The sequence below is a fragment of the Amblyomma americanum genome, chromosome 1 (assembly GCF_052857255.1).
Source record: "Amblyomma americanum isolate KBUSLIRL-KWMA chromosome 1, ASM5285725v1, whole genome shotgun sequence".
NCBI classification, from domain to species: Eukaryota; Metazoa; Arthropoda; class Arachnida; order Ixodida; family Ixodidae; genus Amblyomma; species Amblyomma americanum.
Genome location: NC_135497.1, coordinates 391,233,726 through 391,261,151, shown reverse-complemented (window position 1 = coordinate 391,261,151; position 27,426 = coordinate 391,233,726). Strand labels below are relative to the sequence as shown.

At 47.0% G+C, this 27,426-nt stretch overlaps 1 protein-coding gene across 1 annotated transcript in view; it reads left to right on the top strand.

Annotated features, from left to right (window-relative positions):
• The window catches only part of LOC144101908 (uncharacterized), a 36,804-nt gene extending 11,029 nt beyond the window's left edge, over positions 1 to 25,775 (top strand). Inside the window, exons 3-6 of the mRNA XM_077635132.1 lie at positions 7,069 to 7,212; positions 16,075 to 16,247; positions 16,887 to 16,997; positions 25,671 to 25,775. Of these exons, the coding sequence (XP_077491258.1) occupies positions 7,069 to 7,212; positions 16,075 to 16,247; positions 16,887 to 16,997; positions 25,671 to 25,757 (515 nt within the window). The 3' untranslated portion in view covers positions 25,758 to 25,775. The remainder of the gene's footprint in view (positions 1 to 7,068; positions 7,213 to 16,074; positions 16,248 to 16,886; positions 16,998 to 25,670) is intronic.
• Positions 25,776 to 27,426: the final 1,651 nt, after the last annotated feature.

Here is a 27,426-nt window from a genome sequence, read left to right as displayed (position 1 = left end):
GGGTCCGGGTGGCGGAGCATCGGAGAAATGGAACGTCGACGAGGGGAAGGCGAGCGGTGAGTAGGGTACTGGGAGCGATGTGTAGAGGAGGCAGAAGAGACATTAGGCAAGGGCGGCCCGGAATTGTAGCGGAAATTGCGCATGAAATCGCCAGAACGAGGGGATCGCTGACGGCAAAAGCGTGCGACATGGCCCGGAAGACCGCAGGAATAGCATATCGGTCGATTGTCCTCGGTACGCCAGGGGTTCGTAGGGTTTCGGCGGGGTCGACGAACCGGGACCTGCGGCGGGGGTATAGACGGCGGTGGAGCATAAAAGGCCGGGCTGCTAGGGTAGGCGGCAGAGGTGGGCGAGCGCCGTGTACCGGTGACTGCTTCAGCATAGGTGAGTGGCGCTGCCACAGGAGGAGGTGGGGGACTGGATGGCAGAACTGCAGCGAACTGCTCCTGAATAGCACGACGGATAGTGGGCGTGAGAGATGGCGCCAGGTCGTGCGGAGGGCAGACGGGGTCGGGAATGTGATGCAGCAGAGAAAGCTGGCGATCGATCTCTTCGCGGATGAAGTCTTTAACCTGCTGCATGAACAGGGACTGCTCAGCAGACGAGCCACCAAGGGCCAAGCCAGCAAGACCCCCCGCAGGCGCGCCGGACTGCCGCGTAGATGAGCGTTGCTTGCGGAGTTCGTCGAAGCTTTGGCACAGCTGGATGACGGTAGCGACGGAGGTGGGGTTCTTCGCCAGCAGCATCTGGAAAGCGTCATCGGCTATGCCTTTAAGTATGTGGTTGACTTTATCCCCTTCGGACATGGAGGGGTTGACACGCTTGCACAGGTCAACAATGTCCTCGATGTAGCTTGTGAACGTCTCGGAAGGGAGCTGAGATCGAGCACGAAGACGTTGCTCGGCGCGAAGCTTCCGGACGGCGGGGCGGCCGAAAACGTCGGCGAAGCTCGTTTTAAAGGACGACCAGGTGGGAAGATCGGCCTCATGGTTGCGAAACCATAGGTTGGCAACGTCCGTTAGATAGAAGAGTACGTTGCTAAGTTTCACGGAATCGTCCCACCGATTGTAAGTGCTGATGCGCTCATAGGAGGCCAGCCAATCGTCGACGTCTTGGTCATCGGTGCCACTAAATGGAGAAGGGTCACGCTGGCGCTGCACCCCGTGACAGAGTACGGTGGCAGGGATGGGCTGCGATGGTTCACTCGGACCTTCCGGCTTGGTGGCGGAGACGAGGAGCGTTCCACTTCGAAGTTCCAGGATGAGGACCGGGACGGGAACCGAGGCACCTCCACCAAGTGTCAAGGCGTTTATTTGAAGCACAGGTCGGTTGGTCTTGGTTGACCGGCGACACGACGGGCACACTCACAGGCGTCGTTCGAAAAACCCAGCTGCACTTCGTCTGCTTCTTCGTTGTCCCGCTTGAACGCGTCCGCTTCTTCGCTGCGCTGCGCCTGTCGGTCCCATTACAACAACAATAACAATAACAGCAATAACAATAACAACAATAACAATAATAACAATAACAATAATAACAATAACAATAATAACAATAACAATAATAACAATAACAATAATAATAATGATGATGATACTTTATTCGACCATCATGCGATACATGATGACAGGGAGCCCGGAGTAAAAGCTGCCCATTGACCATTGACAGCTTGATGGAGCCCTGGTCCCCTACATTTTGGCAACAGCAATGAAGGTCGATATGAAAACTTATTACAATGTAAGAAAAGGGAACGCAACCAATCACGAAATAGCACTTCAAAGTGAAAAACTACACGATCAGAAGAAATAAAAATACACCTACAAAACATTAGCACACCCAACCATGGACACTATTTTCATATTGCAGAGGGGTGAGTAAACATGCAAAACTAATAGCACTGTCACAAAATATATGTTTCAAGAAAAAAATATAAAGAAAAGCAAGAAAAGTTATGTGTGAGAAAGGAATACTTCCTCTAAATGTCTGTGTGAGATATCCCGCAAATCTATGTTCTGTTATAGAAGTTCGTTCAGTATTCATGGCAGCCTATTTTGTAGCGTATGTAGACTGTAGCTAGTTTGATATGTTTTTATTTTCAATTGGTTCCTGCTTCTTGTTTCATACGTAGGAGTGTGATTGTCTAATTCGGCTAGTGTTTGAAGGAAGCGTGAGTGATTAGATAATTCTTGTTTGAAGGCTCGACACAGACGATAAGGAAACATATTTTGTATAGGAATTATTTTTTGCTTCGGGAAAGGTTCGGCGGTGTGAAAAGACCACGGCACGTTTTCAAGAAGGTGCAGAAATCTTTTTTGCAGTGCGTGTATCTTTTGCAGATTTTTCTGAGTTGTAGCACCCCAGACCAAGCCACAATAATTAAGGCGAGAATTAAAGAGGGAGTGATAAATTAAGAGCATCGCAGATTTAGGCAGTACGTGGCGATTACAGTAGAGAAAACCAAGAATTTGAGATAATTTTGTGGTTGTGTAACATGTGGGCGTCCCAAGACATGTTTCTATTAAATATAGCACCTAATGTTTCGAACGTTGCTACTACTTCTAAAGGACAGCACCTTAAAGATATAGTTTTGCTCAAATTGACTAGTTTGTTTTTAGAGCGGAAGATTACAACTTTCGTCTTTGTGATATTAATTTTTAACGCGTCTCTCAGGGCCCATTGATCTAGTTGCTCTAACATGCGGTTTGCTTTATCTTCCAACTCATCTATATCTACCAACTCATGTTGTCCCCACATATGAAAACACTAGTGTCATCCACATAAATAACGAATTTTACGAGCCGCACAGCACAAACAATGTCATTAATGTACGTGTTGAAAAGAAAAGGACCAAGTATACTTCCTTGGGGAACGCCAGAGCAGACGGGCTGCATTTCAGATGTGAAACCTTGTAATATAACTGCCTGTTTGCGAAATTCTTGATAAAATTTTATTAGACTGCGTGCCCACAAAAGCCGCATAGTTCTAACTTGCGGAGTAGCACTTTGTGATTAATAAGATCAAAAGCTTTCGTGAAATCAATAAAGATTCCAATTAATACCCTGTTCTGTTCAAGCTCCTTCAAAATGTGTTCTTTTTGGCCTTGCAAAGTACATTCTGTGGATAAGTATTTTCTAAAACCATATTGAGAGCTCGTAAATATATGGTTATCAGACTGAAAAGAAATAAATTGCTGATTGATAATTTTTTCAAGTAATTTTTAAAATATAGGAAGTATTGATATTGGCCTGTAGTTGTTCATTTCATTTCTATCACCTTTTTTGTGGAGGACAGAAACACGTGCACACTGCATACCTCTAGGAAAGGCAGCATTTGAAATACATACATTCATAAAATGCGTAACACAAGGCAAAATAAGGTCAAAAATGAACCGGATAGGCTTCATTTGCATCCCCTTGACGTCAGAAGCCATAGAGCAGTTTATTGCATGGAAAAGTGTAAATACTTCAGCTTCATCAACAGGTTTAAGAAATATAGAAGTTGGAACTCTATTCACATCCCTTTGGTCGTTTTCAACAAGAACAGCGCTAGGGACACTAACAAAGTGTTAATGAAATGTTTCTTCTAAATCCTGCTCAGAAATTTCAATATCATTTATTTTAATCGAAGAAATGGCATTTTATAAATGTTCCACGCTAATAAATTATTCATTTTTTTTCCACACGGGATCTGAACGGCCATTAGTTGAAGCAAATGCAGTAGCATAATATTCATTTCTTGCCTTTTGGAGTTCTTCGTTAAGGCGGTTCCGGTATGTCTTAAATGTATTGAAGTTACTGGCTTTTCTTGTTTGAATAAAATTATGATAGAGCCTATTTTTTAAGCGTATCTTCGTATTAAGTTCGGGGGTTAGCCACAGCTTGCGAAAAAAGCGATTCCGCTTCGCAGTTTTAATAGGAAAACTAGATTTGCGTAATGGCTTTAAAATGTGCAGGAACTCGTCATAAGCTCTGTTTCGGTCGCTCAGTGAAAAGATGGATTTAAAACCGGTGTTTTCAATTTTATGCCTAAACATAGATAAGTTATTGTCAGTTATTGCTTGGAAAAGGTATGTTATGTTGTTGCGCTTCACATATTGTTTTCTAAAGCAAAAAAATACAGGCATGTGGTCACTTACGTCATGTACAATGACACCGCATTTAGCCATATTACGGTCAATGTTTGTGACAAACAGGTCAAGAAATGACGTTGATCTAGGCGTAATACGCGTTAGTAGTTGGATTACATTAGAAAAACCATTTCAATTCATTAACAATTCTAGATTTGTCTTAGTCGCGTCCATACTTAACATATTATTATTTAGATCTCCTCCAAGTACAAGTGTCAGACATTCATCACAAGCAAAGGAAAACAATCATTCCTAACAATTAAAAAAACGTTTCAACTCTTGACTGTGGAGGCCGGACAATGCTTCGTGGTCAAGAGCACACTCTGTAAACAGCGGTAGTAGGTCAGGCGGCCATTCTTTCCGGACCAACATGCAAACACCACCACCACGTCCAGTATCACGGTTTACATAGAATGTCTGATACTCTGAAAGGCGGATAACATCAAATTCGCTCGTACACCATGTTTCTGTGATCATGATGATGTCAAATGACGTACCAGTGTTATCGAAGAAGGCATTTAAATTTACAACCTTATTTCTAACGGATTGGGCATTAAGATGTATACACTTAAATGCTTTTCGGAACTCTGCACATAGATAGCTTACAAACTGGCCTGGACTTATGAACGATGCATTGGTAATGTTAGCTATTAGGAAGCACGAAAAACAAGAGAAGCAAAACTGCCGTTTGAAAAAATAAAAAAAGCTCGTCAAGCTTGCTGACTTGAGACACAACAAACGCCGGCGCGCCGTAGATTTTCCGAGTAAAGATTTTGTCATTAGAATGCCAGACATACTTGTATCCCTTAGTTTTTGCCCACTCTTTGACTGCTGCAAGTAGAGAGTGGCTATGCTTAGTCAGATTTTCGACCACGTGTACTGCACTGTTGGTATCAGAAATATTCCGTCTGTTTGACCACCACCGATTTCTGATTCGTGAAGCGTCAGATAATGCCAGGAATTCTATCTCGGCTGGCTGGCAAGTGGTGGATTGCCGTCACGTCAGCATCAGTAAGCAGTGGTAGGCTACTTTTGTTCGCAAAAGCGTTCAGCTTATCCAAAAGATTTTCGTTTTCTTCTTGTGGTACTACATGAATCTCCAGATTTGCTTGGCAGCTGCGCCACTCAAGGTTGTCAAGTTAATGCACGATTGACTCAGTTTTACTCTCAGCGGGTTCAAGTTTTTCTGATTTGTCCCTGAGTTCCTTAATGTCCAGTTCATTTTTCTCGGTTCAGTTCAGCAACTCTTTCATTTGATCCGACATGTATTGAACAGACAGCTCAATTCCGTCAACAATTTCTTTGAGTGGCATCAGAACATCGAGCTTCTCATTCATTGCTAGAAGCATCACCCACACATTTTGAAGGTTAGGCTCATTTTCAGGCCTATCAAGTTGTTGGGAACGAGATTTCACCCCCTTTTCACTTTGAACACTTCCAATTTTTTCTATATGATTCGCCTTTCGATTTCAGAGTTGATTCGGATACGGCAGCACATTTACCTTTATGGTACTCAGATTCACACATACTACAAGAGACACTTACATTGGGATCGGCTATGAGCTGTTCACATTCACTACACTCAACAGTGGGAGACATGGTAAGGCACTTGGCAGCAGCAGAGGCAACAGTAGCAGCGTGGAATTTACAGCGGGTTAACGAGAAAGAATGTGTCGCCAACCTGTAACGGTACAGTAGACGTGATTAAGCAGTGTTCCGCCCACGGCCCCTGCTGCCGCCAAAATGTCTTCGGCCTTGCGCGGGGGTTTATATCCAGTGAAGGAAGAGCAGCATTCGTCAGAAACGGCGCTGGGTCCTCTTGCGGTGGCGATCGGCGACTTGCATACAAAACGGAGCATGCGTCGGCAGCCTCTCGGTGTGAAGGCGTTCTGGTGATCCCTTGACGCTGGGCTATCGGTGAGAGTAGATTCCCTCGATAGTGCTCGTGGCTGTGACGATACTGTAGACGTGATCAAGCAGTCTTCCCACGGCCCCTGCTGCCGTGGTATCTGGTATCTTTCAATAAACAAGCAATGAAATATAATTAAGCCTGCCCTGTGCCTAGCTTTTCCACCGTAAGTGAGAGTGTGTCATTGCGTGTTTGCACGCGTTGTCAGAGTGGGAAGCAAGGTTGTTGGATGTGAAGTGAGAGCCAGGCTTCACAGCTGATGGGTGTGCCGATGGCTCCGACCCTTTCAGTCCTTTTATCAAGCTTTGGGAGTCTTTAAATGTGATAATCACGGAACACTAATTTTGGGCAAGATTTTGGCCAAAACCTGTGCCAGTTATGGGATAGATAACGAGAGCTTCAGGCTGCCCTTACTGGCTGTATTGATGCTCATGCTAGCTTTGCTCGTACTGCCCCAGATGGTGCGGCAAGTGGTGTGCTCGCCAGTATGATCGTCACATTTCAATCTGCCTACGTGCTCCACAGTCTCTAGCTGGCCGGCGCCGACTTTCACGTTTACGCTCTGCTGAGCCACTTGAGGCCGCAGACAAATTTTCGTCTGGTTAGTTTCAAGTCAGGTACAAGATTTTATACCATATTTTATATTGACGCTAAAAATACATGGTGTTCTATGAATCTGGAGTTACGAAAACTAGAATGCATGCTTGGTTGCACTGAAGTTTAATACATTCCACCTTTGTTCTGACTTCTGGCAACGACCTGATCATTGCAGTATTTTTTTTATATATTGCTCTATCAGTTGAACTGTTTGATGGATGGTGAAGCCCTCTCAGCAGCAGCGTTCACCTGCCAGTTGCCTTGATGACAAAAGTTAAGCCGCTCAGATCGGCCGGGTTTTAAAAACGTTTAAAAAGCTGCGAGCTCTTAAAATGATAGTTTTTTTTCTGCATTTGTTTGTGCACGCAGGTGTAGAGAATCAGATACACAGGGCTAGAAGTATGGAGGCTTACTTATCTTTTTTTCCCCTCTTCAATAGGGCTCAGTGACTTCATGCCGGTAATGGCAGACTCTTCCTTGCCCCTGTCATCAACGGGGCCCTCCTTTCGTAAGTCCCCGAGGGCGTCACCATGCGAGGAGGACATGCGGGCAGCAGCAGCTTCAGCAGAAGCTGCAGAAGCAGGTACGTTGCTTGTCACTGTGCCCGTTCAGCATTCACCATCGGTTGCATTTTAATTTCTGTCCTTTGTAGGACAGTGAGACCCTTGTTGTCCCACCTGCTTCAAGGGCTGGCAAACTGACAAAGGTGTAGCATGTGTGCGAGACGTTGGCATGCTGTATTACCAAACAATCGGACAAACCATTCAGCGTGTTTTTCTGTCCCGCGGATAGGCCTCCTTAGTGTTAAATTTTTCCAGTAAGGCCTTGCTAGTTGGACCACTCTTAATTAGGAAATTCGGCTGAATCTGACTGCGGCCGGATTCGCGCCAAACGCCCATGTAAGCCTATGGTGTCAGAGGCTCGTTAATTTCGATTCCCCGAGGCTGGCATCGGTTAATTCAGACGGGCTCCCAAAGTGTACGATCTGCGGGGCTCTAATTCTAATTCTGTGGGCTCTAGGAATGATCTGCTGGACAAACGACCGTCAAAATATTCGTTTTCGAGCCTGCACTGCATAAGACATTGTTACCCGTGCCCCTCTAATATGTGCATGATGGTGGGCGTGTTGACGATCTGTATACCTCCCAGCGATAGGCCGAAAGAGAGTCCGGTGGCGCAGTTTCAGTTCTGTATCTTGCTGCCAGCATGCGGCGACGATGGCTATCAGTCGCGCATATTAATTAGCCAGTCAAGCTAACCGTTTAGAATGACAGCAGTGTTGGTGATCTTTTTTCTTTTGTTTGTTTTTCGAAGACTTCTTGCCACTCCGGTGCCAGTTGGCGCTTCCCTTGCGGCCACTCGTCGCGAGGCGTTTTCGTTCTTCCAGTGGACCGAAACTCCGCGCGTGACACGTGCGGTTTGCAGTTGGTGCAGTGGAGCCCCCTCTCATGTGGTGCCACATGCAAAGGAGCTCCAGCGCTACCGCATCGCACCCTGAAAGAAGCCGCGGATAGCCTTCCCATTATGAAGCAGTTCTGGTTCCGGCACTCCCTATAGCATGCATGAAGTAAAGCATTGGACTGAAAGGCGAATAATTGCAGCTGTCAAGCAGTTGTCGTCTTAAATGATGACCATTGCCTTGGTTTTCACCAGCTAAATTTTATTTTCATGAGAAAGACATTTGGATGCGATTTGACATTCGGATAATTTGAACGTTATTTTCCACTCCCTTGATGTCCGAGGCTTTACCGTATATTGCCGATTATATAAGCCGACACTTTTTCGAACAGTGACCCTCCTAAGGTAGGGGGCAGACTTATAATTGGAGACTACCTGTACACGGACGCATTAAGTTGACACATGTGCGAGGTCAAAAGTAGTGTCGACCGTGCCGTGGATGTTTTGCCCGGTGCTTGCATAATTACGTAATAAATTTCAGAGGCGATGCGAAATGGAGTTTGCTCAAAAAAACAGGAATTTGAGCAGAAATTTGTAGTTCAAAGCAAAAATTCTGAGGGCACTTAAGTCGGTTACGTGGAGAAATGCGAAAGCATGTGTTCTGTGGAAAGGAAAGGTTTTTGAGGAAAGGAAAGGGTGCAGTAGCTCTCACATCTCTACATCTCAGTGGACACCTCAAGCGTAGCTTAAAGCATGCAACTGAAGGTGCGTATGTCATTGGTCCGAACCCCTGTTGCAAGCTAGCCTCCAAGTTGACTAAAACGTGTAAGCTATATGCAAAGGGAAATGTTCTGACGCCACCTGGTACGACGAAGAGTTGGTCAAAATTTTGATGCGAATGTAGTCGGCAAAACTGTGACCATATTTATGTCAGCCAGTGATGCCATCGCTGGGATTTCGTCTACGTTTTCATGTATTGGGGGTGGGTGGGGGCTTCGTGTAACATTACATTTATATCGCCACATACGTGACTTGCTATGATGTCACACTCATATGTCGTTACTATAATACTAATTAGTTCTGGTGTTACCTAAATACATGAACATTATTTAGGTGTGTGTAATTAGCATTAATTATGCGATGTCATCATCATCAGTTGACTCGTCGGCTCGTGACGTCACATGGCATTATTTCCTGCAGACGCTTTTTTGCTGACGTGACCCTGAAAGTGAGCCATCTAATGCTTTCGCATTAATAAATGTGAAAAGCCAGCAGTCGGAGTCAGATGGAGATAATAGGCAATAAAATGGCACATTCGTGTAGGGCCGACTGAGTAGTGGCAAGCAGAAAAACCAGTGGTTCGGTAGTTTCGGTTCTCATTGGAGGTTTCCTGAAGCGCACGGCGAGGCGGCCGTGTCAGTACTCCCAATCCTGCCTTGCGCACACCTGAATGCATGCTGGTGGTCTGGCGCAGGAGGGAGTGCACAATGTGCGCGTAAAAGCATTTTTTTAATAAACCCGGTAAATAAAATAGGGGTGCGCAAATTACGCGAGTAAATGCAGTAAACCATGTGACCAGTCACATGCACGCGGAGGCGTTTTCGTGCGTTTTTGTATGCCTTTGTGCCATTTGTACATTTTACTTCGCCGAGGTGACAGTCACTAGCTGTGTCGCGTGGCTTATCTCTGCCCGACGGACACCAAGATGCCACCTCAACCTCTGCAACATTATAGCGTGGCTTTGTATTGCCACAGCGACAAGCAGTCCTCTATGCCGAGTTCGAAAACAATGCCTCTGCAGGGTAGAAGTTTGATGTGTCAGAAATGTGCATGAGGGAATGGAGAGAACAAAGAAGCAAGATCTTTGCATGTGCTGCTACACGTCGTTCCTTAAGCGTATTTAATTTCGGATGATACCCTGCTGTTGAGGATGTGGTTCGAAATTGAGTTCACGACGGAGTGTTAGTGTTTACTGCGAAGACATTGAAGTGAATTCACACACTGCCACGGAGGAGATGTGCATCCCACGTGTCGAGTTTAAGGTGTCAAGAAATGGGTGACAGGTTTCATGGAACGAAATGGCCTGAGCCTGAGGCGACGCACCACCGTATGCCGAAAGTTGCTTGAAGCATACGAAAAGAAACGGCACACGTTTCTGTGCTACGTGAATGACGTGATGGGAAAACCTTTGTTCCTCCTTCGTCAAATCGGGAATGCCGACCAGACCCTGTTCTGATTTGCATAAAGCCGGGAAGCTGGGCTAGTTGCATGCCCAGTAAGAGGACAGTGTCCGGGGAAGGGGGTTTCATGTTCGCCTACTGACCACAGGTAACATGTACAACTGTTTTATGGTCATGTTGTGCTGCACTGCAGATGGGCACAGTAAATTCAAGATGGTTCTTTCCGTTTCTTTGGAGGGGCACAGGACCCCTCCAAACGTGAATTCGATGGTGTTGAAGGAGCAGGCGATGATTGATGCCAGATGATGGAGACAAAGAGAAAATATATCTACAGGATGCACAAGGGCAAACTGCGTTACAAGTTGAGTCACACAGACAGTCAAACTAACTGTAACTTAAAAGATCTCACACAGAGAGACTCGACAAGACCTTACTCATCGACACGAGATTAAAGTCTAGGCCTGTAGAATTACGTGCCACTCCACGGAGCCTCTACCTCAACTAGACAGGACTGCTCTCCAATGATTTTACATGCAATTTTAAAGCTTTCGCAAACAAAGAAATTAGGGCGGTCATATTTCGGGGCCCGCCCTGAGCTTCTGTAACCAATGAAGGCAGCTACAGCCCCTGAAGGTTGGGCCCAACTTTAAGTCCAGGGTTTGGCTAAATAGAAAAATAAAAACATAACGAAAACATTCTGAAAACCCTCTCCCCATGGGAGTTCTCGCCCTTATCACTGGCTGCCGCACCCGCGTGTCACCTCTCGGAGGATGAAAATATTTTTTTTCACCTAATTGGTGGGACCGCTAACCAACTGGCTCGTCGCAGGAATGTCAGATGGCGGAGGCCCGCGACGCATCGGCGCCAGAGAGAATGCCAGCAAAAAGAACGCCCATCGCGGAATGTGAGGCGGTTCGAATATTTGCGCAGACGGGCAGCATTGGGATATGCTGCCGTAGGAATGCTGCCTAAGACCAAGCGGCGCGACGTGCTCATTGTGAGCGTCTCGCATGCTTTATTGGTGCGCTTAACAAAGCCAGGAGCCTTCGGCAATCACAGCAGTGCTGTCAAGCAGTCAGTGGCTCCTGCGTCTTTGCCACTGCTTGCGGGGGACACGCGAGTGGGGGGCGCTCGGAGCTTCACTGAGGGCTCTGCCCATAGGCCGGAGGTCCGCAGTGACAGCAAGCTAAAATAATAAAGTATGTGTCGATGAAGCGCGGCTTTACAGGCACAACAAGCTACTTCCCTTTCTTCTGTTCAAGAGGAAAATGATGCCGGCCAACGAAAGTTCCGCCTAAAGTTTTCATATCGGTTGATGGAGTTTTTTTTTTAAATGAGGAAACTGTCCTCAAATAGTTTCGCCTTGTGTGGTGCTGGCATCCGGTTGCAATGCTAATCACCCATAAAACGTATGAAAAAGCGGTAGCGGACGCTCAATGTGACCTGGTCATCATTCTCTGACCGCATCGGTGCGTCTAACAGGAAAACCCTAAGACACCGACAGGGCGGCTGAAGCGTGTTCCTTTGAGCAAAGCGGCACAGTGGGTCAACTGTGCCTGCGGTGGACTGCCAGTCGACATGGTCAGCGCAGCGTTTTTCACATGCGGCATCTCTGCACCGCTTCTGACAGCCAGCACCAATCATTCGCAGGAAAGGCGATGGCCCCGACTGTGTCCTCACCAGTAGGGACAAGTCGTAAGAGAAGTCTCGCGGGCATATAAACGTTTCCTTGCGTGACTGTGTTCTGAATAAACTTATTGGCGAGCTAGGGTTGCAGGGTGAGGCAGTGTCAACCTATATTCAGAGTCACTTTTTTAAAAGCGAAAGCTTTACTGGCTTAGTAAAGCCAAGGCTATTGGCGCCACAATTGGACCTTCAAATAGAGGAGCGGTGGAAGTGTGGCAGCCACGTGACATATCCCACATCACTCGCCGCAGCTGCAAGCGCGCGCCGTGCCTACACTGACCGCCGCCTTGGCAGCTGTGGCAACATGACTAACCCAATTGACTCGACATTTGCTGGAAAGAAAAGCCGGCGCCGCTCTCGCGCCGTTCGCATTGCAGTTCTCGCTATGCACGAAGTTAGTCAGCTGGAGCAGTGTACATTGTCGGAGCGATTTCGTTAAACCATGCGTAGCTGAGCTAAACTGCAACCATTTTTTGCCCAGGGGAGTCACAAGTTGGGGGTAGACTTATAATCTGCAGTATATGGTACTGCGGCCCATATTGGCAGGAAAAATAAAACTGAAAATTGTTTAGCTTTTGAGCCTTTTCCATGTGTCATCTGCCTCATAATACTTCTTAATTCTATTGCAAGCTTTCTTATCCATTGATAAGACTGAAGTATGGATATATACGACATTTCAGGTATTTCTACAAAGTCATTGGTACAAATGTGTACCCCTTTTTTTCTGCAAAACCGTTGGTCGAAATTGCTTGAAAGTGATATTCGATTTCTAGTCATTCTGAGTACAAATTTAACATTTGTATGCATGTGAGACATGCATCTAACTTGGGCCTTATAAGGGGTTCATTCATTCTTTCACGTCTGTATTCGTATGTTTATTCACTTGTTTGATGTGTAAACGCCACATGTGCTTCCCCTGTGGTAGCACCCTTTGTGGCAAGTGGGAGGTCAGTGGAGCAGCTTCGCTTAATCTATTGTATTTGGCAACACAGCTAAAGCAAGGAGCCCAATGAGGCCCTGCGACATTTCTGGTCGCAGCAGCGGTGCGAGGCACAAGTAGAGTGCCTAAGCAAACAAAAAAGCTACACACAGCGAAAGCGTGGGTTTTCGCCGCAGTCGGGCTCATCACTATCGGCTGTGCTCACCGCACGTGAGCACTGTGGCATCTGCGAACAGCATGCAGCCTCAATTATACCGGCATCACTCAAGGGCTCCAATGTCTCCGCACTGCTGTCCACGTAGCTTGAGGTACCAAGAAAAAGCACGACGGTGGCACCCGAACCGCCGTACTGCAATTCACTATAGACAAGCGCCAGGACGTGACATCAAGGAGATGCGGACGCACTGGCGTCAGCAGTGACTTTTGTTGTGTAGGCAAAAGGCGGGGCCGTCCGCATTTGGTTTGCCGCTCTTGCGTGTTTTGGGGCAAAATTCACGGCGTGCCGATAAATTATGGCCCTGTTCGTGTAGCCGTAATGCACAAGAAAGGAAGCGGAATACGTTTCTACAAGTTATTGCTGTCAGATAGGCGCGAAAGCGACGGGCAGGGGCCAAGGAGCAGGGTAAGTTCGGCGACTGATCGGCTTTGCGGCTACCACTGCGTTTCTACGTTGGAATCTAATCATTTAGTTCGTGTCTCTGAGTCCACATTGTTGCTCCTCTGTTGGATGGCAAACAGCGCATGAATCAAGTAACGCCTGCAACTCTTTCTCATTCTATTGGGCTTTCAGAATACGTTTATGCACAATATTCTGTGTGCTTGTAATCGTAAGTTGAACGCAAGGGGCTTTTTTCAGATGCTGATCACTCGGGCAACGTCCCGAGCATCACTTCACGCGCAAAATAAGGCAAAAAGTTGCTTCCAGTCTCCTTCAGCGTTCACAGCGTTTGAAGCAGCTCCGAACTCAGGGCTGTAGCAGGCACGACGTGCAGTTTTTCTGTTTTCATTTCACGACCTTCAACAAGTCCGTCGTTTCAACACTGGTCCAACAAAGCTAAGATCTCGGTAAATTCATGCAATTTTATTTCCCAAATTATTTGAATTTTTCCACTGTAGGTCGATCAGAACCTGGCAAACACAGCAAATACTACACCAAAACCACTCTGATCAAGCGGAATGCGCACATATGAGAGTACATTCTAAAATGAGAAGCAAAATTTTTGTTTGTAGCTTAGCAGAGTGAGTATATATTCGTTTTGAAACTGGAGGTAAACGGCTATGCATTCACTTGGGCAGCTCTTTGATCTCATTTGCCTTATTCAAAGCAGCTATATGACTTAAGTGTTCACTGATTGCCGCGGCCTCCGGAGTGAGGCGGCTCGGCGAAAATAGGAAGCACATCACAATGTTCGTTATGTAAAACAGCTGCTTCGCGTCGTGCATCATGTTCTATATCTTGCACTAGCAATTGGATGTGCTGTATCGGCCCAGAAGTTGAGAATGTGGACGATTAGTTTCTCCCCATAAGTCGCACTTTCGCCCGCCGTCCCTTGTCTCTAAATAGGAGCGGAGGAGCACCCGATGCAGAGCTCCACCGACTAATTCCATCTGGCGAACAGGTTGAAAAAGTGCACAAGTACTCTGAGCATCAACAAAATGTTTCTAACCACAAGCGACGCGCACGGTTTGAAATATTAGCATACGCAAGTTGGTTTCGAAGGCAGCGTCGCTTGGCACGGTGTAGGCATCTGAATTTTTGCCTACACCCGCGACGCTTGTCTATAGCCGTACTGTGTTGTGTACACCACATAACCAGCGACCGCGGCACAATGAAAACCTGGAATGGCTAGCGCCGAAGCATTGGTGGTGCAAGCGAGTGTGGCAGCGAAAACCTGCTTCAGCATGCGCCAGAGCACGGGCTCCACCAGCCTCGTGCGCTCGGCTTTTTTTCCATTGTTTTAGGTCTCCAGTGAATTTGCAGTGCGTTGTACTTGCAATGGGTCAACTTCTTTCTACAAGGAGCAGTGTCAACCAGGGGCTCCTAGTACGAATTAATCGAAGCAATGCCGGCTTGTTCGAATTATCGGGAGTTTTCCCCCATTGTGCCGGGGCCCGGGCGTCGGTTCGAAATAACAGAGTTAGAATTAATGAGCGTTTACTTTAGTCAGTTTGCCTGTGATGGTTGAGTGGTACTCGTTTATAAATAACGACAGATTGAGCGAGTTTGTTTTGCATAGTTGCCATATTAACATGTGTAAGGTGCGCACTTTTTTTTCCGGATTTGAAGGCAAATTTTCGGGGTGTGTCCTATTCAGTCGTCACTCGCAGAGTCTTAGAACTCCGAGCTAGTGCTGTGCTCTGGTGCATGCTCATCCCACTAGAAGTCTCTCAGCATGTCTGCTGTCAACGCGCAGCCGTTGTTCCGCGCTTCCATCACTTAGCAGAGTAGCTCTTCTTCCAGATCGGAAAACTTGCACGACTTGCCTCGGAAAGCGCTCTTTTTGCAGCTTGTGTCCCTGAATCATATTTTTGGTTGCAGCATCGTCGGGCGCACTTCTCAGCCATGTCGAATTTCCTGCCTGCAGCACACTTGCCGTGTTCGACAGCAAATTCCCTGCGGTGTAGTTATTAGTGCTTGCCCATCGTGCTAAAACAGTTGTGCTCGGTGGCGGCATGCGAAATCCATAACTATGGTGAACTAACACGCTGCCACAACTTCCGTTCCTTTGACAGCCACAAAAGGCTGGAACTGGTGATACTGATGCCGATATGGATAGCGGGAGCTTGCTTCGGCGGAAAAAGTTGATGATGACGCGGCTTCAGGTGCTATCCGTGGGCGGCACCTGGAAGCTCCTGTGCGTATGCATCGCCTTCGCGATAAAGCGAACCATTGCTCGCAGCCGGAGCTGATTGCGGAGGCCACAGCGCATGCATTTGGAAGGCTATTCCCATGTAGGTTGTGGAAAGTTTGAGCGCGGCCTTCACATGGACCTTTTTAATATTTCCTCCTGGGAAACAAGGTGCTGCCCATACACGGGTGCGGCCTTTACAGGTGTTTATACAGGGGCACAGGACAGAGAAGAAAAAGACACACAGTGCCCTATGTGTTATTCTGTCCTGTGTCCATAGCCCGGTTTTATTAGTTTGTTTATAAAGTTCTTCCCTCAGTGAGGAGGGCATGCTGCATTTTCTCTTGGACTTGCTGCTGTGCTTAAAGTGTTCCCATTTCTCCCTCGGGCAGACGAGTCATTGGATGCAACTCTGGTGGTCAACGGCAGTGAAGCATCGCAGAGCGATGACTCAGTCAGTGTGGAATCCGCTTCGAGCAGCTCAACTATGACTCCCGAGAATGCCACTAATAATCGAAGCCCTTCGGATGGACGCCCGGCGAGAGCTGCTGAGCCTGACCTGCCGGTGAGAGGCCACAAAGCAATTGCCAAGCACTCGTTCGCTATAATGGCCGCTGTGGTGGCTCAGTGGTGATGGTGCTGGGCTGCTGACTCGAAAGAAGCAGTTTAGATCCCGGCCGTTGAAGATGCATTACAATGGAGGCGAAATGCTAGAGGTCCGTGTACTGTTGATGTCAGTGCACATTAAGGAACCGTAGGTGGTCGAAATTGTGCGGAGCCGTTGACTATGGCATCTCTCATAGCCTGAGTTGCTCTGGGACATTAAACCCCATAAAACCATGTTCACTATAATGAGGTTGAATTGTTGTAGGATACCACTTAGAGAAAGAATAGTTGCAACAGTGCATCATGCCCCATGGATTCCTGTAATACTCGGCTAACCAACCTCATCATCAGTAAATAAAAACAGCATTTTAATGCCTCACGCTTTAATATATGTCGCAGGCATGAAAACTCTAGCACAGATTGCGTCTTGTGATGAGCTTTTTACTTGTGTAACAAGGAAACTTCAAGAATAGACTGTTTCTTTGTGGCTGAGGTGGCAATCTAGGAAGAGTGGTGCAGCATTGCGGGGAAAAACTGTGGCTGCAGGGTGCGGAGAAAGTGCTGTGCACCCACTGACTGCATTTGTGCATCCACACAGGAAGCCCTGCTGCGTCGGCTGGAGGACATGATCAATGAACGCGCTCGCCACATGGAGGCCTACCTACAACAAGTACACATTCAGCTGATCCTCATGCAACACATGTTCATGGTGGGTGCCCCCTGCCTCTTCAACCCTGGCCGTGCCTGTCAGATTGAATGTAGAGGGTGAATGTGGAGGGGTCTGTCTCGGTCCATGCTTGGGCTGCAGGGGTTGCTAGCAGTTACTTATATGTGCCCATGTTGAGCCCAGAGCGGAGGTACATACATTTGAACGGACTCTGGGCCCGGATGGGCGCGGAAGATGATGAAGAGAGACAAAGCAGTAGACGAGGAGATAACCTTGATAGAATGCGTAGAATTCTGTTGACACTTTCGCAAGAAGGTGGACTTAAAGGGGCCATGACATGGTCGTTCTTAATATGGCAGTTTTGTGCTTCAGTAAATAATACAAGACCTTATGATTCAGTTTCCGAAATTTGGCTGCCCTGGTCTCGCAGCGACCGCCATATTGAACGCTCTCGTGACGTCACTAGCACATGCACGGAGCAGCGTCGTCTGCTCTCGTTGCTGCAATATGCGCAGCGAGGTCTCATTCCCCCCCTGTACTTTCGCGGGCGATCGAAGTAGTAGTAGTCCCCATATATGACTTACTGGTGCCGTAAAAGCGATAATAGTAACGCAGTTTTTCTTCGGTATAGGTAGGGTCCAGTCACAGTATAGGCCGATGCGCCGGCGATCGAGGTCGGTGGGCTGGTCGGTATGCAAATGCCTTAACTGACGCACTTGTTTGTCACGCTAGACCAACGACGACGCCAGCACGATCAACAAGCGCGTATCGTAGTAATGTTAAGAATCAGCTTAGTGGGAACCAGAAGGGTGTGGTAGAGGACAAGTTGGTATGACATGCTATGAACTTAAGAATTTTAAAACTTATTGGACCTCATGCTAGCCACGGCGACAAACGCGAAGTGCCTGGGCCAGCGAAGATGTGCTTTCAATCAGTGCCTGCGCATAGAACCGATCGGCGAGGCAAGCGACACGGGCAGCAAACGCCGCGCAACGGTGCCGCTCGTCGCTGTCGGCTGGTCCTGTGCGGCCGAGCGAGAGCTTCACGCCTGGTGAGGCGACGGCCGGAAAAAACTGCGCTTGTGTGCCATATCCGCATCGAAAAAAGCGAAACGAGCGGCTACATATCATATCTTCACACTTTCTTGCTAATCAGTGAGGAACTTGCCATATTCTTGAATTTCGGTCGACAGTGGACCGCCGGCCCATTCCGTGACGAGGCCTAGCTAGTACGCAGGATTTGTGTTTGCGATTTCGGCGATTGATGAGAGCGAACTCACAAATTTTAGCGCCTGCAAATAGCTGTCTAGCGTAGATTTGGCTACAGTGCCCTCAAAGCGACGACTGCCTACATCGCAGGACGCGAGTACAATAAGGGGGAAGTGCCGATATATGTGGCCTGGTCTGAATAGCACGTGCAGAAGGCAGCCGGCAGCAGCCGTCGGCGTCGACTGTGGACAACAAATGTGGTTGTTTTCAGTAATTCAAGTAATGTCTGAATGTACTCTTATCCAAAGTGATCTAAAATTAAAGTTTGGTGACGTAATAGAAAGCAGATACAATTAGCGGGAAGCTCCGGTATCCTACACAAAGCGTTTCCCAAGCAGGCGATATAGCATCATCGACGCTTATTGTAGTGTTATCATGGTGTGCAAATGAGTAAAAGTGCAAGTTGTGAGCAAGAGTACGTAATATTTAAGATAATGATAGTCCACCTGGCGTTTTATGCCACGCAAACGAGCAGTACTGTTTGCGCACAGCCATGTAAACTACCTCAGCGCGGAGCTGCAGTTGTCGTAATCGTCGCACTCCATGCGCACGCACAGCAAAATGCTAAATGCTGTACGATTATTTTGAAGCACTCATTTAGACGGCGGCGACTATTCATCGGTGTGGGCAATGAAAGCATTCGAGTCGCGTAGGGTTTTGCAAGCGGCTTGGTTCCTGCAAAAGGGTTCTCGAAGGAAATGTTATCGTTCGACTTACAAACGCGTACATGCAGTGGGGAAGTAGTCGCACTCGGCACTTTTCTCTGCTCCTTTCGCGCCTCAAGGTTACTGTAGTGCCACCTTTTCATAATTTGAGTTTAATTATCGAGCCGATTAATAGCGGACAAGTAGCTAAACAAAACGCCGCGGCTTTCACGGCGCATATCGGCGAAGGCATGCACGGCACGTGCCGCTTTTCACATACGGGAGCACTTGACTGCTCAAAAAAGACCACACTCATAACATACGAACAGCATGTTTCTAAGCGTAAATAATAAAGCAGGGGTCCATCGATTTCTGTTTTCTCAACAATCGGAAAACGGCCGCCACGAGCAAGTCCGCTTTCCCAAGGATCACTCAGCTCGCGTACTAAGTTGAAGGCTTCCCAAAAGAGAACACGCAAAATGCATTTTATTTTTTGATGATGTCAGGACGGCGCGAAAACAACAAGGACCAACGAGGCACACGAACACAACAGGACAGGCGCCAAAAAACTATGCACCAACTATCCCAAACCAAAGTACTTCTTGAGCATTTTCTTTCGCTAGGCTAAAATAAAAAAAAATACTTTACTAGCGACCGCTGTCTACGGTGTGCATGCAAGCACCTCGACAGCTTGCAGCAGACGACATCTGGCGTGTATGCGCTCGTGACGTCAGCGATCAGAAGTTGCCAGACCAGCAAGCAGTTCGCAGAAGAAACGAAAAAATTTGTTTTAAAGATATTTACCTCACAGAATGAACTGAAAATTCGGGGAATTGTAATTTAACCTGTTGGGAATTAAAGGCGATAAGCAGGGTATGCTTGAAAATAGGCTGCCATGGCCACTTTAAAGGGTCCCTGAAAAGGGTTTTTGAGGTTGCCTATAATATGCTTGCATTACCGTATTTACTCGCATAATACACACTTTTAGTAAAGCGTACGCAGACATACGCAAAGGCATAGCGAATGCTATAAAAATTGCGTCCTTCGGTCTGCGCATGCGCCAAACGCTATTCCAAATCGAGGTTTAACGTATGTGTGCGCTACGTACGCTGTTTTTCGAATTTAGCGTGCGTGCTCTTCCTTATGCTAGGAAAAATGGCGTTGTCAAGATGGCGGCGCCCACATCACCGGCTTCGGAGAGCATAACGAATGCGGGATAAGCTTGCCCAATTTTCGAATATGTAACGATTCCGTAGTTCTTAACCCTAACAAGACACTGCCGACTGTGGATTGGGTTGATTTGAATTTTTACTCCAACGTAGCCTTGCCAAATGTAGTTGTTTCGGCAGTAGGCAAAAGGGCCTGAAAGAACTCAACATGACGTTATCAAGAAACTTGCTTGGTTCAGTTACCTAAAAGAATTTGGGCCCTGGCTTGACTTAACTGGCCATGTAACTGGCTATCTACGTGACACAACTTGGACAACCTTGGCTAAATGCGGGAAATGTGTCACAAAATATTTTCATATTTTAACACCAGATGGCGCCACTGCTGCCTGCGCTGCCGTTGCATTCAGGTTGGCACACAATAAATTAAATGCGCTATGCGATTTCCCGACTTCTTACAATAGTTATCACGATCCTAACAGAAAATAAAAGTTGAGTAAGGCTTACCTATAATAAACGCACACATTGCACAGGCATCACGTGAACTGCGCGTTGCCCTATTATTTTTATTATTCAATAATTACTCTATTCAGTCTGAATCGTCACTGTCACTGCTACATGATTCATTGTTGGAAATGGCAGTGTCGTCGCTGGGCATCTCCGCTGTCCCACAGAAAGTCATCTTCTGTTCCATCCAGCATGTTGGATATGCCGGTCTTCTTAAAGCTCTTGGCCACTACCTGGTCATGGATGCCACTCCATGCTTTGACAATCCATTAGCAAAGAACCTCCACGGACGGTCGTTTCATTTTGCTGCTTGGCGTCAAATCATGTTGGCGCACCGCCATCCACTCTGCTTAGAGTCTTCGAAAATTGTCCTTGAACGGTTTGTTCAGCGACACGTCGAGAGGCTGTAGCAGTGACTTCAGACTGCCCGGGATGACTGCAATGTCCCTGCATAGCTCTTTAAGCTTAGCACGTACGCAATCCGCAAGATGGCCTCTGAAGCTGTCCAAAACAAGAAGGGAGGAAAGGAGAAGCGTTGCTGGTCTTCGTCCCCAAACAGTCGTTATCCAGTCGACCAGCAGTTCTGCAGTCATCCACCCTTTCATATAAGTGCGGATATGGGGTTTGTGGGGACCGTTTTCCTTCGGAACAGTCGTCCATTTAAATATACCATATAAACGCGCGTAAGGGCCGTAGTTTTTTTTTAATATTTGAGGGCCAGTTTTCGGGGTTCGGCACATTCATGCAATGTTCGAAAAAAAATTTAAGCAAAAACACACCAATCGGGGGATGAGCGGCATTCATTCTACGTTCAGTCGTCACTCGCGGAGTCTTCAGACTCCGAGCTGGTGCTGTGCTCTGCTGCATGCTGATCCCACAACAAGTCACGCAGCATGTCCGTTGTCGATGTGTAGCCATTGTTCTACGCTTCCGTCGCATGCATAGCAGAACAGCTCTTCCTCTTTGAGGTTGGTAATTCATTGCAGCACTGGAAGCATAGTGTGGGAAGAACGAAGACGAGACGGGACAAGCGCTAACCCGTCTTGTCTTCGTCCCTCCGGCGCTATGCTTCCCGTGTCTTCTTCCATTTTGGAAAACTTGCGCGGCTTGCCTCGGAATGCGCGTTTTTTGCAGCTTGTGTTCCTCAGTGCATCCTTTTGGTTGCACCATCGTCGGATGCACTTCTCGGCCACGTCGAACTTCCTGACCGCCACACGCTAGCTGTGTTCGACAGAAAATTCCCTGTGGTGTAGCTATTAAAGTGCTTGCCCATCATGCTAAAACAGTTATGCTCGGAGGTGGCATGCGAAAGCCACAACTACCTATCCAGTCACGGTGAACTAACACTCTGCCACAACCCCTGTGCCTTTGACGGCTGCAAAAAGCTGAAGCTGGCTATACTAATGCCGATATGGATAGAGGGAGCTCGCGACGGAGGAGAAAGTTGACGATGTTGATGAGCCTCGGCCTCGCGCGTCATTTGTGTGTGGCAGCTGCAAGCTCCTGTGCACGTGCACGGTCGGGCTCAAGCGGCGGCGGCGTGCGCGCGCTCCTCTCCAGACTGGCTCGGTGTGTGCGTGGCCGCTGCGATCAAGTGCACCCTTGATCACAACCGGAGCTGCTTGTGGAGGCCACGGCGTGTACATTTCGAAGGCTATTCCTTAATGGGTCGTGCAAAGTTTGGGTACAGCCCTTACACGTGTTTATACGGTAGCATATGGTGGCAGCTTGTGCCCAACGGCCATTACAGCAAGCATGACTGTGCATCACTGGTTTTCTGCACCAAATGTCTTCACGAGAACACTCCAAGCGCCCTTCTCATTGACCGTTGTTTCAGGACATGTCGCAGGTCAACGGAGCTTGATCGGCGTTCCATATTAGTGAGAAGAGGTAGCCACTCTTTTCGCGGATCTTGGTGACGAAACGATGAAAGTCGATGGCCTTGTATTCGTATGCGGATGGGAGCTGCTGGCACAGTGACGTTCCCCACTTCAGTGAAAGTCTATTTCGACGCATGAAGCGAGTCGTCCAACTGTAGCTAGCACGGAAGTCTTTTGCGGGGATTCCCAGCTTCCTGGCGGTTGTGTTTACCTTTGTTTGTATCATTTCTAATAATACTGCGCAACCATCTTTGCGTAGGTCCCTCGTGTATTCAATGACCGCCTCCTCAACATGACCGACTGGCCCGTTTTGGGTCTGCGGAAAGCCCAGCGAGTCCTGCTAGCAGCCATTAGCTTCTCACGATGCTTTTTCCAATAGCATATTCGGATTTCGTCAACGCCGAAATGCCTGCCGCAGCACAGTTGCCATGCTCCAGCGCATAATCAACAGCCTTGAGCTTGGACACGGCCATGAAACTCGTGATCTCCCCATGGTGAAATGGCACTGATACTCCCACAAGACTACAACGCACGCCGCTGACTTGCAAATGGCGAACACTTGTTTTTATCAAGAATCATGGGAATTCGTCGGAGGGCATTTGCTGCGGGATGACTGCAGGTTACCCAACAGGCGTCTGCCGCCGTAACAGTGCGGGACATCAAAAATGGCGGCTGACAGAGCAAGTCGTATGTCGCATTCAACAGATGGCAAGCATGATGATCAGCAGCTATACTTGGCACGCGACAAACCACAGTGGCAAGTTCGGGGTACGATCTTTCATGATCTTGATCACGAGATCATGAACATGATCACGAGAGATGCTTCATCCGTGCCGCGATGGGTCAAAGTCGACACAGCCATACAATCAAACATTTCAATCCTAAGCGCATTGGTTCAAATTTGTATTATGATGTTGCAATCACTGCCATGCGTCGGCGCTCGTCTTCACTCAATGTTGCGTGTACTGCTTGCTGGGTTATTCCAGACTCCTTAAGGGGGAATGCGAGCCTGAAGAGTCAACTTTTGAACTACTGCACCAAACCCGATAAAGTTTACAGGGATGGTGTATCTGCTTCCCGTTACACTATTTAAAATGTCAGCTTCCTAGCTCAAAATGAAAAAAGTTTTAACTGTCATACTGAGTAATCAGGTTTGTCAACTTCGGAAAACTATCATTTGAAAAATGATTGAGATATACTAATAGTTTAAGGTTAGGTATCTTCTGGATGGTTTATAGTGCAGGATAAGGCAATTCGCGCGTTTCAGTCAAGAAACCAAGACCCACGTGTCAGTCAAGAAAATTTCAGTCAAGAAAGCACTTCAAAGCAGCTTTTGGAGATGCAGTTTGGAAATGATAGTTTTCCTAACAGTTTTGTTTTCCGAAAACGTGCAAATTTTGAAAATTGAGTTCAAAGATTGAAGAACATGCTATTTTTTTGGGATAAAAAAGTTAATCAAAGTGCCCTCCTCCATAGGTCGGGCCCTCCTTTTCAACACGACACTGCTCTGTGGCAAATGCTTCAAGCCTTGTTTTCTGCTCGTGAAATACTTTGATGGGTTGCTCGCTGGATGTGCTTCATCGTCTGGACTCCATGTTCTAGTTCCAGCTTGTGAAACGCTCGTCTTGATGCCATGTGCACCCTCATTAAATTCTAGTACAGCGATGGCTGCTGTAATCTCCACGGTTCTTAGTGATGCGAATTCGGTCTTCAGCTGATGAACCATCACCGGAGGTTGAAGGGTTCGCTTCAGTCGCCGTTGGCAGGCTTAAGCCTGGCGAATGCACAAGCATACGCTCACTTGCTGGCGGTTGCCCAGTAGTGTGTAGGCTTCTCTCTTTCGTGATGCGTTCTCGCATCCCGAAGCTTCTCCGTGTTGAAGCCTTCGGTGCGAGCATCTTCCGGTCACACCACCGGCCACCCGCTGTTCGCATTAAACTCACACAAAGAAGAAAATGTGACAGATAGCAAGCGTCGAACACGACCAGAGCGGGAGCGAAATCGAATGGAGCAAAAACAGCGTTGGGTGGTTGCGTGGTATATTTCCGCCAATATTAGGTCCTATTTCGGTTTTTAGCCACTCTGCAATTGCTGCGGCCAGAAATATGCCATATGCTTTTCTTTTTTTAGTTTTTCGTTAGCAGCCTTGCTCATTCTTGATGGAAGGTCTTCCGTGACTAAAAAGCACGAAAAACAATCTTTTCAACATGGGCATTCACTTCTAGTTCGGTTTTTTGCCCGCACTGCAGCCGCGTCTTGAGAAGAGCATTCATAGACTCCTTCAACGGCCTACCACCGCCTCATGAAGAATTAGTTTTCTTCTGCTCAGATAACAACGAAAATTTGTGAGAATATTCTTCATTAAACAAGCAATCTAAAACAACTCAAACTTAAACACCGCATTTTTTTCCCGAAAATCAATATTTTAGCCCCGCGTCCCCCCTTAAGCCTTCATTCACCAAGTGTGCCAACTATTTTATGACTTTCGTTCCCGCTTCTTCGCCGTTTTACCTCTACCTTCAAATCCTAGCTGTGGCTGTTCGTGCGCGCTTCCTGTGTTTGTTTTATTTACAACACGAGCACTACGAGGAGAAGGTGTGCGGCTCCCCGCCTTTCGTGTTCGCCTCGTGTATCTCCTGACTGCAGAAACTGAGCCTTCCACGGGAACCTTGGCGTTAAGAACTAGCGCTCTAAAACGGGAATCCATAACGGGCTGCAGATACTGCAATTGTTGGCCGGGAGTACTGTTTGGGGCCCCACCCTCGTCCTCAGACCATGCACCTTGCCCTCCTTCGTCCTCACCTCATCATGTCTTCCCTATCTCGCCCTCACCTCATGTCTTCCCACCTTCACCCTCACTTCGTCTTTTCTCCCTCACCCTCACGAATTTCCATGCGCCGATCCTTCCTCATCTCACCAAGTCAGATCCTCATGAGGTGAGGACGCCTTCATAATGGCTCGCGGTCATGAGAATGCCCACCTCTGGCTACAGGGGTATTCGTACATATATGTTAATGCAGTTACATCAAACCGTGGCAGCAGCACTGCTTGAGCTAATGGCCTTGCTCTTCAGGAAAATGGTGCCGCTTGTCTAGGCCGTATGCACCTGTCTTGCTCTAAACAATTATCTGAGGAGCTCTATTTCAGTTGTCATATGTGCATTAATGCTTAAATATGACCCTTTGAAAGAGTTTGATACTGCGCAGTACCTTCAGTAATCATGTTGTCTTTCTGTTCATGCTTTTTGCAGGGGGAAATCCAGACCATGTTGCAGGAAGTTTTAGATGAAGTTCTTGTGCTGCTAACCATCATCGATGAGATGCGGGAACCCATCTAGCTTGCATCTCACCTTGTATATATACCCAGAGGAATCTGTAATAATTTTGTGTTCTCATAATTTTGTGTTTTGGTGAATCTTTAGTACATAGTTACTTATTTATTCTATTTTTATCTTTTCGGCTGGTAAGGTAACAGCGCAAGGGACAAGGTACAAGGAAAGAAACATTGAAAGACACACGGGTGCTGACTATTTTGATTTTTATTTCGAAGTACAGAGAAGATGTAGCCAAGGGAAAATATGGCGGTATGTCGATAAGAGGGTTGCTCGGTCACCGGAATTGGAGAATAGTCACGTCTTGAGTAAAACATGTTTTTGTGAAAGAAGTGGCGCTGAAAGGCAATGAAGGGGGGCGGGGGGGGGGTAGTGTCCTGCCGTGCAAATAACAAACACTAATAGAAAGTGAAGTGACGGGTGTTAAATAGAGGCTAAAACATATAAAAACGATAAGCTGCGAGGTGTAGAGGGCCTTGCAAGTTTTCATTTTTATAGATTTTAGCCGCTTTTGAACATTTCTTACTTCACCTTCCATTAGTGTTTAATCGTTGTTCGCGCGAGGGCCCTCCTCTCTACACTCCCTTCCCCATTTATCACCTTTCACCCCACCACGTCTTTCACAAATACATGTTTTACTCATATGTGACTATTGTCAAAACTGCGCACGGACTTCAAGTCTTGATTTCTGTTCGGGATTTTACAAATGCAGTCTCTGCCCGATGGACTTTTTCTCTGGTTTGCCAGTGGCAATTGAAATGAGGTTGGTATCAATTTCTTCGGGATGAGCAAAGCTGCGCGGTGATGCTATTGTTACTGATTGTTACATTACACCTATAATTGTTTTCCTAAATTACCATGCAACAAATTTTATGCTTTCTATTCATGGATTTTTTTCCCCAATGTATATGTCCAGAGGAAAATGTAAAAGCAGCATCACTGCGCAAATTGCATCTTGAGTGATGCAGTTCTATAAATATTCTTAATTCATAAAATTTTTTTCCTAACTGGCTGTGATGAAGAGGCCAATTAAAACCAGGGTACTCCTTGTATCATACTCTAGTTGAGCTATTCAAAATTAAAAAAAGTTGTTTCAAGGCTCTTAACTTTCTTTGTACACTGCGAACTTTTAACATTTTATAATGTCTTCTACTCAGCTCTGGTTTCTTTGTTTCAACAAAATTGAGAATCGTTCAGGCTGAAAATAGGATGTTTTTTTATGCAAACTCTCAAACGCATGCAAATAGCTCAAAACAGCTGCGTGGCAACTCTGCGACAGTTTCCTTGAGGGATTTCACCACCTGTACTAATGTCAATTTTTACTGCAAAAGCAGTACTACTGCACCCCTCTCAGATATCTAAGCAAGATTCGTGCACCATCTACCTCCACCCAGCAGGGCACTATCTACCTGCAGGCCTGACTCGACCAGGGGAAATCAGGAGTCGCTTTTTCCTGTCCTCCCCTCTATCTTTCACTTTTCTATTCTTTTCTCACAACTATCCTTCTCCCTTCTTGGATTTTTCTTTTCTTCCAGGTGGCGAGGGCTAATCTTGTGTGGTTAACCACCCTGCGTTACGTTATATTTGACTATAGTTGCAACGTACAACTGGCGAGGGCGTGGCTTTTTTTTCAATTTCCTGCCCTGTTCCCTTGTTGGGCTCCATGGTGGGCAGT